Genomic DNA, 13,012 nt, shown 5'->3' with positions numbered 1-13,012 from the left:
CTTAATTGCTTTATAGAATGCTGTTCAGCAAATGAGATATTCATGATGTTGTGATAGAAGGGAGTGGTTCCTACATGCAAGAAAATGCAGGGGTGCTGCACAAGAACTGAAAAGTAGTAGTAAGTTAAGACCATGCAAATGTGGGAAAAAAATATAGATTTTCAGTGTTAAAAGGACCTGGTTTGAGATGGGCTTTAAGCTGGTGTGTAACAGGTAATAATTTTCCTTAGTGAAGGACACTCGGCATTATCTGTGCTATTTTTGGAGATTACTTAACAGTGTTTGTTGAAAGAGTTAAGGATGATGAAAGAGAGGGAGAGAATATCTTTTGTTTATTGTGGTTCAAGTCAGTTTGGAATAGCATAAACTGTGTACATTACTGCCATGTTTAATTGTTTCAGCAGATAAGAACTTTGTGGAGGTGCTGGTGTGAGATATGTAGCAGTTTTAATCTTACACACTGAGAACAGGAATCTAAAAACCTGCATGTCTACAATATATCCAATTATAATTGCTCCACCCTAGCACAGACAAATTCTTCCTTCAAGCCCTTTTAAAAATAATTCTTTGAACTTCTTCCATTTAATTTTTTTTTAAGAAAACATCTCTTCAAATTAGAATTCCGAGGGAATTATTTTGCTTCAAATATTTATAATAAGTAGTAAGAAAAGCCCTAGGCCAGTGTTGTTGGAACCTCATTTCAAAACCATGGTTTGCATATGAAGAAAGTTATGAATAATGTAAAAATTATCCGTGGACAATTAGTGGAAAAGCTGACAGAACTGAAGTGGCACAACTTAGTGCATGTCTGGTATTTCCCTATACATTTCCCTATACTGTAACACAAGGAATTTGGGCACAGTCCAACTGTGTCTGTGTGTCAGCTGAAAATGTGTGACCAGGAGATGGCAGTAGTCAATTTTCTTTGAGAGAATCAAAAGAAAAAAAAAAAAAAAAAGATGATTTAGTGATTTATATACCAGGATCATTTAAATCTCATTCAAAGCATACATATTTAATGAGCCAATAAAAATCTAGAGGGTTTGGAAATGGAAACAACTGTCTGTCAGTGTTAACCAGAAGGTCTTGTCTCCATGAGCTTCACCACAGAGAACTTAATCAGGCAAAAAGTTGAGGGGAAAAAATTAATAAGAAGCATTTGAAAGAAAAAGGAAAACTTGCAACATGATAAGTGTAGGTGGGTTTAAGTAAATACAGCATTTTAAAATCAACACATCTGTTGCTGTAAGTTCGAAGCACCCTGTTTATAAAAACTTCATGTCAGATGGTGGCCTTCACTGGAATAGCAAGGGACAAGAAATACTTCCCTGGAAGTGGAGAAGCATTTCGGAGGCAGGATCACTAAGGTAGTTTTTCGGAGTTTAAAGGGTAAGTGGTTGGATTGGTAGAGCTTAGGAAATCTAAAGCTCTGAGATGAAGTGTGAGTTCAGAGTGCTGGGAGAAAAGGGAAATGGTTTTGGACCTTAAGTTGGATGTAAGAAAAAAGCCATTTTTACTTAAATAATAAATACATGCCAATATTTGATTCATCTTTCTATGGCTATGAATATATATATATATATATATATATATATATATATATATATATGATAGAACTTTCTTTTGTTGTTTAAAAATTTCTTGTGGTCTGCACTGAACATGTGTTTTTACTGAAGGAAAGTTGATTGATGGCTTCTAATGAAAGCTGAAGTTCAGTAGGACTGCTACAATATCATGCCTGAAAGGGTAAAGTCTCCTGAAAGTTACAGCTGAAAATCAAGCCTGAATGTATTATTAATTGAAATGTGTGCCTTCTCTAGACATGGTGGAGACAGTGGTTTGAAAGCATAGAGTTGTAGTACATAATATACATGCATATATATTTTTGGCTTTATAATACCCTTTAATCTTTGTGCCATTCTTTCATACATCTTCATGCATTTAATATGATAGTAATTGTTGTGGTTGGTGAATGCACATATTTCCAGAATTTAAGCATTTTCAGGCTTACATTAAAGGGATTCAGAATTTTTAAAATTAAAATGAAAGAGCAGGTGGCAATGTTTGACTGCAGAGTGTTTTTAAACTTTAATAAGAGCAGCTCAGAACCAGAGGTGGATGTATCTTCACTTAATTATTTTTTCTGCAGCACAGACTCTCAAAATGTGACCTAGAGAGCAGAACTTCATGGTAGTAATTCCTTTCTATCTCCAGCTGGTGAATTATACTCAGGCAGCCATAAGTAGCTGGGAAAGTAATATTGGGACACTAAGGAATTGGCTTTGTTGCACAATTGCTTGTGGAGGAGATGATCTGTGCAATACATGAATAAGACAACAAGAAGCCTTTAAAACAATCTGTATAGAAAAAATAAAGCTTCCATGGTCCTTGTTCAGCACTGAAAATGGGCTGCTTCTGTGTCAACATTGACAGGATGCTGTACTGAAAGCTGTAATACTGAAAATATGGCTATAACTAAATACTTCTTTGTCTCTCTTCTTCAGCCAGGAATTGCTCTGAGTTAGGTTTTGGGTTATTTCTTCTTAAAACTATTGTGGCGTGAGGCAAATCTGTACCAGATGCTTCAAGGAAGGAAGAAGATTAGGATAAGGCTAAAGGTCTTTCTTTTTTTTCTTAGAACTGGAACTGTTTTGGTCAAACTCAATGACTGTTCTATAGAAAGTTTACTTTTGCCTTAATATCCTGCTGTTTCTTTTTTTGGCCTGAATTTCACTGAAGGCTTTTGCTGAGGATTCTCCATCCCACCCTGAAAACAGCAGCTGGTGAAGCAAAGCAGAGCTGTTCTTCTTCCACACTGTGGAGGGAACCACCACAACCTGAGGGGCAGAAAAAGTGTGTGTGTGTAGCTCTTTGAATTCAGCTGTTTTCTGAGAGAAGGTCTAGGAAATTGAAGTAATGAAATCACTTAGCTGTAATTATGGCATTCTTCAAGCAAGTGCCCTGTCAGAGGTTTGTGTAAGTTTTTCAGTGCTTCTTCAGAATTCGAATCATAAAATGGTTTAGCTTGGAAGAGACCTTAGAGATCATCCAGTTCCAACCCCCTGTCATGGGCAGGGGCACCTTCCACTAGACCAGGTTGTTCAAAGCTCCATCCAGCCTGGCCTGGAGCACTTCCAGGGATGTTTCTGGTCTATTTTACCTCTGGTTTTCCCATCCAGTTACCTCTCTGTGCTATCAGGTGGCTCATGGACATCATTCAGTTAATATGTTTTATGTTTGGGGAAGTCAGGAAATGCAAAGTAGCATTTCCTGCAGAAACTCTGTGTTTTCTATAAGTAGTCATCAGCTTTTAGATGCTCCAAGTGGATTAGAACACCAGTTCTCGAGGAGTTTTTGATTATTCTGCACGTGTCCATAGGAGTTACACGATAGCCCAGGCAGTAGAAAACACATCTGAGTATAAGTGTGCATTTTGCATAATATTCCACCTAAAATCCTCAGTAGCCATGCTTGAGAGTTTCTAGTTTGAATTACTGTAAGTATGAAAAGTACTCTGTTATAGTACATTTTTGGAGCAGGAGTTTTTAATTTCTTGGCTTTTGTAAGTATAACTTATCCATTAACAAGTGTCATTTACATCTGTGGTTGCTTCTTTTCCCACTGAGTTACTTCAGTTCTTTTTCAGACAAAATGTTAAAGCAGAAGTGTGATTTTTTTCATGGCTTAAGGCAAAGTCTTGTGCAGGATTGTTGCTGTGGAGAGTGATGTGCTGCTGCTGTGGGTGTGCTCTAATGCTTCAAGTTTGGGTCATGAGGAGCCAAGCACCAGGAGCTGCAGTGGGTCTCATGGGACTGTGCACACCTTTCTACCTGTTCCCAAAAGATCTCTTTCTGGAAAATGATCCTCTGCTCTCATAGAGGAATTTCTTTCCCTCACTTACTTGTACTGAAGTTGTAAAGAATAGGAACTACAAGCAGGTGAAGCACGACTCTCTCTGGTATGTTTTTTAGACTCCTAGAATGTCATTTGATTTTCTGAGGCACATAAATGAATTGAAATCCAAGTAATCAGATGGAGAAAAAAAAAAAAAAAAAAAAACAACCAACAAGAAGACACAGTTTATATTTAAAGAAGATTGTACAAGGCAGGCTGATATTGCCCTGCAGTCTGAGGGTTTCCTGCTGAGTGCCGTGCTCAGGGAGAATCCATTCCCCTCTGGAGGCCAGTTCCACACCACATATCACCTGGACCTTTTCTTTTGGATCTACATGCATTAGTTTTTTGTTCACTTGGCAATTTCCTTCTGCTTCTAAGAGGCTGAGAGTTACTTCTTCTCTTCCTGCAACCCTCCTTAAGTGTCACAGAGGGACACAGCTCCCTCACTGCTGCAGTGACATTTCTGTGACCTTGTGCTGAGGCTTTGGCTGTGGGAGGTTTGTGCAGAGGCAGAAAACTTCCCTTTTCAGTCTTCCCCTGGTGCCTGTACAGGTGATGCTTCACACCCCTCATGAAATCTGCACAGCTTTCTGTATCCTCATCCAGTCCTCCTGAGAATCCAGTGCTGTGCTCTGTTGAGTGTCAGCGTGGGGAATCTCTGGAGGGGAAGGTATTTTGCATTTTTCATACAGTAACAAGAATAAAAGCAGGAAATCTTCCAGTGTGGGCTTAAGGAATGTTCCTGGTCAGAAGTTTTAAGTCCAGGAGGTGGGACTGACAGCTGTTGCCCCAGTGCTGGAGCAGGTGAAAGCAGTTCACAGTTGCTTCTTTCTCTGTTTTGATCAGATCTTTGTGTTTAAATACACTTATTTTGCTGAGGTTCAAGGGTGTATTCCTGTACCAGTCCCCTCCTCTGGTCTGTACACAGCAGTAAGGATTTTCAGAGAATTCCAGCACCAGCTGGGGTTTTTTGGGCAGAGAGGGAAAGAAAAGCTTACTCAAAGTGACATGATCACCACTTAAAGTATTACTTTCTATGGAAACTGTCAAATACTAAAATTTTTTACTTTTTTTTTTTTTCAGATTTACTGGGGCTCAAAGTAAATATTCCAAAATCTCATCTGATTCTCTCTTCAAGCCTAGATTTTGAAAGACTGCAGGTGATCAGATCCAGTGACCTGTGGCATCCCTCAAAGTGCTTTTTATAAATCATAAACTAGAGTTCAGGGCAACAACAGAATTAAGCCTCATATTTCACTCATACCTGGGGGCTGTAATGTGAAAATAATGAGGGACCAGTCTCTTTTCCATACTGGTAAACTGAAAACTCATGGCACTGCTGCATAAAGCACCCAGTGTATGTTTGGAATTTGTCCTTTTTCATGGAATCATAGAATCACAGACTGGTTTGGGTTGGAAGGATCATCCAGTTCCACCCCCCTGCCATGGGCAGGGACACCTTCCACTAGCCCAGGTTGCTCCAAGCCTCATCCAACCTGGTCTGGAACACTTCCAAGGATGGGGAGTCCACAGCTTCTCTGAGCAACCTGTGCCAGGGCCTCACCACCAATATAGTAAGAGTTTCTTCCTAATATCTAACTTTAATCTACTCTCTGTCAGTGTGAAGCCATTCACCCTTGTCCCATCACTTTTTACCTCAAAATGTGATTTCCAGTCCAGGTGCCTGCTGAGCATCAGCTGCCTGTATCACATCACACAACACCAGGGGGTTCTGAGGGCCTTCTGTTCTAAAGTATGTCTTAATAATGTAAAGGGTTTCACTTCCAAATTAATTAGAATTTTTTTTAAAAAAATTACTTCATAATTGCATTTACTTTTCAGACATTTGTGACAACCTGCTGGAACCTGTCCAGGCTGCCAGGGAGTTCTGCTAAGCTGTAGCACCACTGCAATTCTCCATATCTTCCCTTTTTATCCCTTTTGGCCACTCAGGGTTTTTTTAATGATTATTTGATTGATTGGGGTTTTTTTGGTAATTTGTGTCTCTAGGGGCCAGGCATATTCTAGGCAGAATTCTTATTAAAAGGAGGACACCTCTTGGTGCTGCATATCCACTCTTAAGAATTGGAATGTATTAGCTGAGAGCCCTAAATTGCTATTTCCACTTTGGCAGCCTACCTTTGATGTCTCACCAGCTCCAGTTTTAGTTGTATAAATCCACCTATTGTCAGCCTGTCTGGGGGTCAGGCTCAAATGTGATGCTTTTCCTTTTGTGTAAGATTCTCATGTGGTGGTGGATCAGCTGGAGTTGCTGTGGATTGCAAGCAGGGGATGATCTTGGTAACATGTATTAAATACAGTCTCAGATCTCCTGGACACTCACACACTCCTGCCCAGTCTATGGAAGTTGCTGTGCCAGGGCAGCCTTTCCTTCAGCCTGCCCAGGATTCGTAAACACGCCGGGATCTCACTGAAGCAGCTTTGTATTGAGGATTATGATTTGTATGCACTTTTACAAACTTACAGTAATTGCTGTTGCCTTCATTGTAAAGAGCAAAATATAAACACACACAATAAACCCCTTTAATGGGCACTGATCCCACTGGCACTGATCTTGAGCAGCTCTGAATAAAAGCAGATGGTAGCAGGCTGACTAGGCTGACCTGCTTTCCCCTTTCATGCAAACATTGCTTATATAAATGGGGGACACACACAAAAAATTAATGGGCTTGGGCAAGCCACCTAAGGACAGAGACTCCCCATGTACTTAATGCTTACATCAGCCCCAGGGCTGTTTCCAGTTAGTTCTTCTCTGGAGGGAGAAGTTTCTCACAAATTAGTGGTTCCACAGCTCTGAGCCCATGGTTTAATAAGAAAGAACTGATGTGCCTCTAGAAAGTAAGTGTGCTCAGCTGTTCTGTGGCCTGTGTGTTGTGGTAGGTCATAGAAAAGGATCAGAACTCTCTCTCCTGAACCTGCTGCTCATTTATAGACATATAATTGAGTCTGAAGTCCCTTTGCACATCATCGTCTGTCATAATGTTGTGAAGAGGCATTGGATTTTTATGGTCTTGTACTGCTTTAATTCACGTGCCTGTTTGTTAGCAGGGATGGTAAATGAATTTAAATTGAGATTCCTGGTTGTTCTAAATGATGTGCCTCTTGTCACTATAACAAGATGTGATCAGGGGGCTGGAACACCTCTGCTATGGAAACAGATTGAGATGAGAAGAGAGACCTTAGAGCACCTTCCAGTGCCTTAAGGGTATATAAAAAGGAGGGAGATGGACTTTTTATATGGACAGATAGTGACAGAACAAGGGGGAATGGTTTTAAACTGAAAGAGGGCGAGTTCAGATTAGATTTTAGGAGGAAATTCTTCCCTGTGAGTGTTGTGGGGCCCTGGCACAGGTTGCCCAGAGAAGCTCTGGCTGTCCCATCCCTGGAAGTGTTCAAGGCCAGATTGGACAAGGCTTGGAGCAACCTGGGCTAGTGGAAGGAGTCCCTGCCCATGGCAGGGGGGTTGGAACTGATCTTTATGGTCCCTTCCAACCCAAACCAGTCTGTGATTCTAAGAAATAGCATTTCCTTTTTCTTATCCAGCAAGGCATTTGGTTGGAGTTACTACCTCCAGGAGCGTGCTGTAGCCACTGACAGAGAGTACAAAGGCAGTTTCCTGAATAAGAAATATTTACACTCCTCAGTCACTCTCATTTTCAGCCTGGTACATCCATGCCAGCTAAGCTGGAGTCAGGAACCATTCCAGCTCTCTCAGGTAGACCTGCTGCCAACTGTGTTAGTTCTGTTGGCAGATCTTCTAGGATGACCATCCTTACTTAGATTAATGGTCATTTAAGTAGGTCTCTTGTCTCTCTTTTATTTTTTTCTTTTTAGTTTCTTTTATAAAAAGCATCAGTACCAGAGTGGGAAGTCTTGCTGCCTTTGGGTGCTGGCAGCACATTGCCTGGATACTGTGTGGTGACAGGTGAAGACAAGGAGTATTACAAACACATATTTCAACTTGGAGAAACATATATAGCACTGTGATAGGAGAAATGTAGGTTTGATTTCTTCAGTATGTGCTGAGTTTGTTATATTTTTCTGGTTGGCAGGGAAGGCAGATGTTGCCCTTTATAACTCAGTGGCTCGTGCATGTGGGAGAGCAAAGCAACAGAAGGAGCAGCTTCTGCTTTCCCTGCTGTGATGGGTTTGGGGAGCCTTGGGCAGAGGCAGCTGGACTCCCTTCAGTTTTACCTGTTCTTAAATTGCTCTCAATTCAGCTTTTTAAAGCACCACATAAAACCTGGAAGGGTCCAGGTGTGAGTGTGGGGAGAGAAATCACTAGGACAGGAGTGTGTGTGCCGAGTGTTGTTAGCTTAAGATGAGTGGTGAATAACCCCCAGATTCTCACTATCTGCCCCCAAATCTCTTCTACAAAGGAGATTGGGGATTTACAAAAAAAAAAAAAGTAATTAATAAAAAATAAGGGAATTAAGAAAACCGAACTAACCAATAAAGATGGATATTTAGATGAGTTGTGTCCACAATCAAATAGTATTTTTTAAATTTTACTGCTTATTATATTGTGGAAGGGCTTGACTGACAGGCAGTTTTCATGCTGGTGACTAGTGGCATTACTAGGTACTTTATTTTCTTATTTTTCCAGACACTTTAGGAGTAAACAGACCCTGTACTTCATGCAGCAAAGAGAAGCTTTTCCAGCACCACCTTCTCAATACAGTGATACAATGACTGCCTATAATTAAATATAACTACATGTTTCCAGTGCCCGTGGGATTAATTTCTTAAGACCAGGAGCCCAGGAGACTTTCAAATACAGCAACAGCATGGAGTAAATGTTATCTAGGATGTCTTCCAAATGAAGAATACTATGTAAATAATGGTAATGCTACTCTTTGATAACATGCTGATTTAGAGAAATGCAGCCTGCCAAAGCATTTTTCTTAAAAATAGGGTAAGGACTGGTGGGTGAAGATTAAAGTTGTCATGCATGACCTGTTGCTCACTGCTGAGGCTGCACATGGGGCTGTGTTTTGTAATAGTGTGGAATAACGTGTCCTAACATAAAGCTTGAGCAAAACCCTTTTCATCTTCCATAAGACTCACTTTGTAAGTAAAATACAGCAAATCCTCATCTCTGAAATACCACTTACAAATGTGCTTCTGGTGACTGGGTTTGCAAGGAGCGGTAGTGAATGATGGAGATGGGTTAAATTTTGTCTGTGGACTACTGTGTTCTGGTTTTTATCACAAGTGCTGTCGTTCAGGGGAGAAAAAAAAAACCACCTACACCTAGAAAAGCTTAATTTAGATTTAGAACCTTTGTATCTGTGTTGTCACTCTGCTCTAATCTAAAACTTATGTTTTGCTTTTAAAGAAAGAAAGAACTGTTTTAAGCCCAGTTCTAAACAAACTCGGTGAAAGTTGTTGAGTATGACACAAAACGTGGAGCAGTTCTGTGAAACGCATTTTTTCCCCCCCAATGCTTTGGCTGCAGGGAAGTAACTGTTTCTCTTTGTGTAAGGCATGACTTTGCCTTTCTATTAACTCTTTTTTTTTCCTGAGGGCAGATAGGCATTTAGTATTAATACAAATTAATAAATCATCGGCCATATGTGAACAATGAAAATGTGTATCTCACATTTTCTGGGTCTGGTGTAATTGTAGTTGTGTTTTAGTTCAAAATTAAGCAATCAAAGCAGGTTAGACTTAATATTGAGTGATCTGCTGATCTCCATCCTAACTCAGGTTGTTACAGCAGCGTAATAATCTCAAGGTTGCATGTCATGACCTTGTTTTTTGCACTACATATTGCAAGATCTAGGCAGAATTATGTTTGTTTAAAGACAGTGTAACAGCTGCAGTGTTGGTCCTTGTCAGGCCATTCTATCTTCAGTAGAAGTAAAAAGCATTTTTTGGGAGTTGCTTAATTTCTGACTTTTTTTTTTTTTTAGTGTGTTTTTATAACCCTAAAACCATAATTGCAGATCTTGAGAAAATTGTTTAATTTACTTAACAGCTGCCATTGTGCCCCGTTTGGCAAATCAGAATTACAAATGGGAAATATTTACTGGTTGGAGTTACAGTGTAAATACCCCATTAACTGCTCCAAAGTGCACATTGCTGATTTCAGTAATTGGACCCGCTCCTAGAGACAGCCAAGCAAGGGAGATTACCCAGGGAATGCTTGTTTCTGAAGATGCAGCTTCCTTCCTGATTAAAAAAGAAGAGAAAGGGGGGGAGCAGTTTCCTGTTGGAATCCTCACTTGAAGGGAGACTGGGCAGCCGTGCCTCCCCCTGCTCCAGCTGGACTTGGTGTGGAGGCGTTCTCTGACGAGCCATGTCCAAAACCACTTTTACAAGAGCAGTTGGGGTTTGCCTGTGCAGGCAGAGCTGGGATTTAAAGAGGTTTTTGCTCCTCTCTCATCTGCTTTTAATGCACGGCCACGACAGGCAGTATCTCCGAGGTTAAGGCTGGATAAAGGCTGTTCTGTTCCTAAGGTTTGGAATTTTCTCGTAACGACCTAACAGTGACACTCAACCCAAAATTTCAGCTGTGTGTAAAAAAAAAATGCGGTCTGACCTCGATATATATGATGTGAAAGATGAATAATAGCAGCACTGCAGGCAAAATCTTCCCTGTGACAGCCCAGCCCTGCAGTGGAGGGTTCAGGAATTTGGCCGCGCTTTTGGAAATGGGCCTCGCGATTCCGCCGGAGAGATGTTGGAGCTCAGACAGAGCCCAGCACACAACGGCTTTGTTGGAGGGTTGGCTCTGTGCTTATGGCAGGAAACTGGAGTAAAACCTGACTTTTCTACCTACAGTATGTGGTGGTTTGTTTTGAATGAAGCCAAGGCTGCGTTTCAGTCTTGTTTTTGGAAGTAAAACCATGCTCCCAGGCTTGGGAACCACAGCAGCTGAGAGCTACAACCACTGGAGATGACAATTAGGGCCTGACTCTCTGCTTCCTTAATTCAGTAGGGATTTCTTCACTTCTTTAAGGACAAACTCCCTTTCTCTGTTAGTCCAGAGTGAGCTGTTAAATAAGAACCATACATTCAGAGTAGGTTTAGGTGAGGTATTAGGAAGAAATTCTTCCCTGTGAGGGTGGTGAGACACTGGCACAGGTTGCCCAGAGAAGCTGTGGGTGCCCCATCCCTGGAAGTGTTCAAGGCCAGGTTGGACAGGGCTTGGAGCAACCTGGTCTAGTGGAAGGAGTCCCTGCCCATGGCAGGGGGTTGGAACAAGACGATTTTTTAGGTCCCTTCTGACCCAAAACATTCTGTGATTCCATGATGTGTGGTGGTGTGATAAAGCTGACAGGTCCCAGGACCCTGTCATTTCCAAGGGTATCCAGAGCATTTCCACATCACTGCATTTTGCAGACACCCTTGCTTGGGTACCCAAGGTACCCAGGTATGTGGCTGCCTTTCAGAGCGTTGCCATCCCACCTTTCACGCTGGTGTGGAGCTCCACAGAGCAGAGCCTGCCAGAGGGAATAGGTTGAAGTAAATGAAAAGAAAGTTCAGATGTTTTCGGTCTGAGAGTGAAATTGCAGAAGGCCCTTAGAGCTCTGACTTATTGTGCAATCTCTGTAAGTAATTTGTAATCAAAATACCTTTGCACATGTCACTTCCATATTTCCTGTAATAAAACAGCAAGAGCAATTAAGATTTTGGACCATAATCTTCTACAAGCTTCTAAAAATGAGTGGGCTGGGGATTTTTTTTGAGTTATGGATGAAATAGCCAATTTTAAATTTTTGATTGCTTCAAAAAGGTTTGGTAATAGCTATTTTAATAGATTATTTTTCTTTTAACTGTAGCCTGACGAAACTGTTACTTGGTAACATAATTGATCTGAAGTTGACTTCTTAAAAAAAAGAAACCTAAGTAAGAAACCAGAAGAACTCTTCACCAAACTGGAAGTTATCTGTACTCTGGTCACCCAGCATGTGACCTACTGGGCTTTGAGCATTTCAAATCAAAAAAGAATCAGTAAATGTACTGCCATATGCATGCAAATGTGTCTAATAACACTCCGTGTATCTGTAATGCTGTTCTGCCACGGTTCAGAAAGTTGTCTGTGGTCTTGGCATTCCTCAGGAAACGTTGGATTAATATAGCTGCCTTTGTCACAGTATTTTTTCCCTGTTTAAGTAGGTGTGTGAAGGCTGGTGCTACGTAAATGAATTACACGGAAGGCTTTGGAGGAAGAAGGGGCTTGTAAACGAGACTGAAATTAATGAATATGAGAATTAGAAATCAAAACTTTATGTTTAGTCTGAGGAGAAACAATTCCTTAAACCGTAACCACATGGCTGTTTCTTGTTTGCATCAACTCTGGTTGACTGTTATTGTCTTCTGGTAATTCTCTGGGGCAGTGGCCTGACTTTGTTGAATGAGCCAATTGTTTTCCTTTGTGTTGCCCATCAAGTGAGTCCCCATCTGGTTTGTATCAGACTGTTTTCACAGCCAACAACTGCTGCCTTTTCTATATCCTGACACTTAAGGGCCCCATGCTATCAAAGCATTGCTGTGATAGCCTGTCTGGCTGGGCCCGTACAGCTGTGCCGTGCAGCTTGAAGCCATTACCCCAGTAATGGTAACTTAGAACTTGAACTGGCTCTTATTCCCACTGGTGTCGTGTGTACAGTGAACAGAATACATTTTTGTTGAACTCAGTGTTCCACACACAAAAAGGAGAAAAAAAAAAAAAAAATCCTTTAAAGCTCTCGTTCGACTTTGTGTGATTGGTTTTGTTTTCCGGCAGCTTCCTGTATCTAGAGGCAGCTTTGTGTTCTTCTAGAAATTAATGAATACAAGGCAAGCAATATTTAGTTAAGGCACTGTTGTTATTACTCACTTTTATGGTACATTAAAGCTCAATAAGTGAAAATTAAACAAGCAAATGATTCTTAATGAGGATTTTTCTTATCAGATTTAGGAGAGGTTTCCAGGAAACTTTCCGTGCGTGATAAATGCAGGTTGTGTGAATGATGCTGCACTTTGGATACTCTGCTACTCCCTTTCCAAGTATCTCTCTAAAAATACAGAGCAAGGAACAGTGAGTCTGTACTAACCTGTTTCAGGGAAGGATTGGAGAACTCTGTTGCAGTAGAGTTAAAACTGT

The 13,012-nt window shown here is 40.9% G+C and overlaps 1 protein-coding gene across 9 annotated transcripts in view; it reads left to right on the top strand.

Annotated features, from left to right (window-relative positions):
• The window catches only part of KIAA0586 (KIAA0586 ortholog), a 74,922-nt gene that overhangs the window by 48,668 nt on the left and 13,242 nt on the right, over positions 1 to 13,012 (top strand). Inside the window, exon 31 of one of the 9 annotated variants that reach the window (XM_064659510.1) lies at positions 4,981 to 5,590. The exons of the other annotated variants lie outside the window; for them this stretch is intronic. Within the exon in view, the coding sequence (XP_064515580.1) occupies positions 4,981 to 5,105 (125 nt within the window). The 3' untranslated portion in view covers positions 5,106 to 5,590. Of the gene's footprint in view, positions 1 to 4,980; positions 5,591 to 13,012 lie in introns of those variants that run through there. 9 annotated transcript variants of the gene reach the window in all.

The sequence above is a fragment of the Pseudopipra pipra genome, chromosome 6 (genome assembly GCF_036250125.1).
Source record: "Pseudopipra pipra isolate bDixPip1 chromosome 6, bDixPip1.hap1, whole genome shotgun sequence".
Classification (NCBI taxonomy): domain Eukaryota; kingdom Metazoa; phylum Chordata; class Aves; order Passeriformes; family Pipridae; genus Pseudopipra; species Pseudopipra pipra.
The sequence above is the reverse complement of the archived record's forward strand: the minus strand, read 5'-3'. Positions and strand labels throughout refer to the sequence as shown.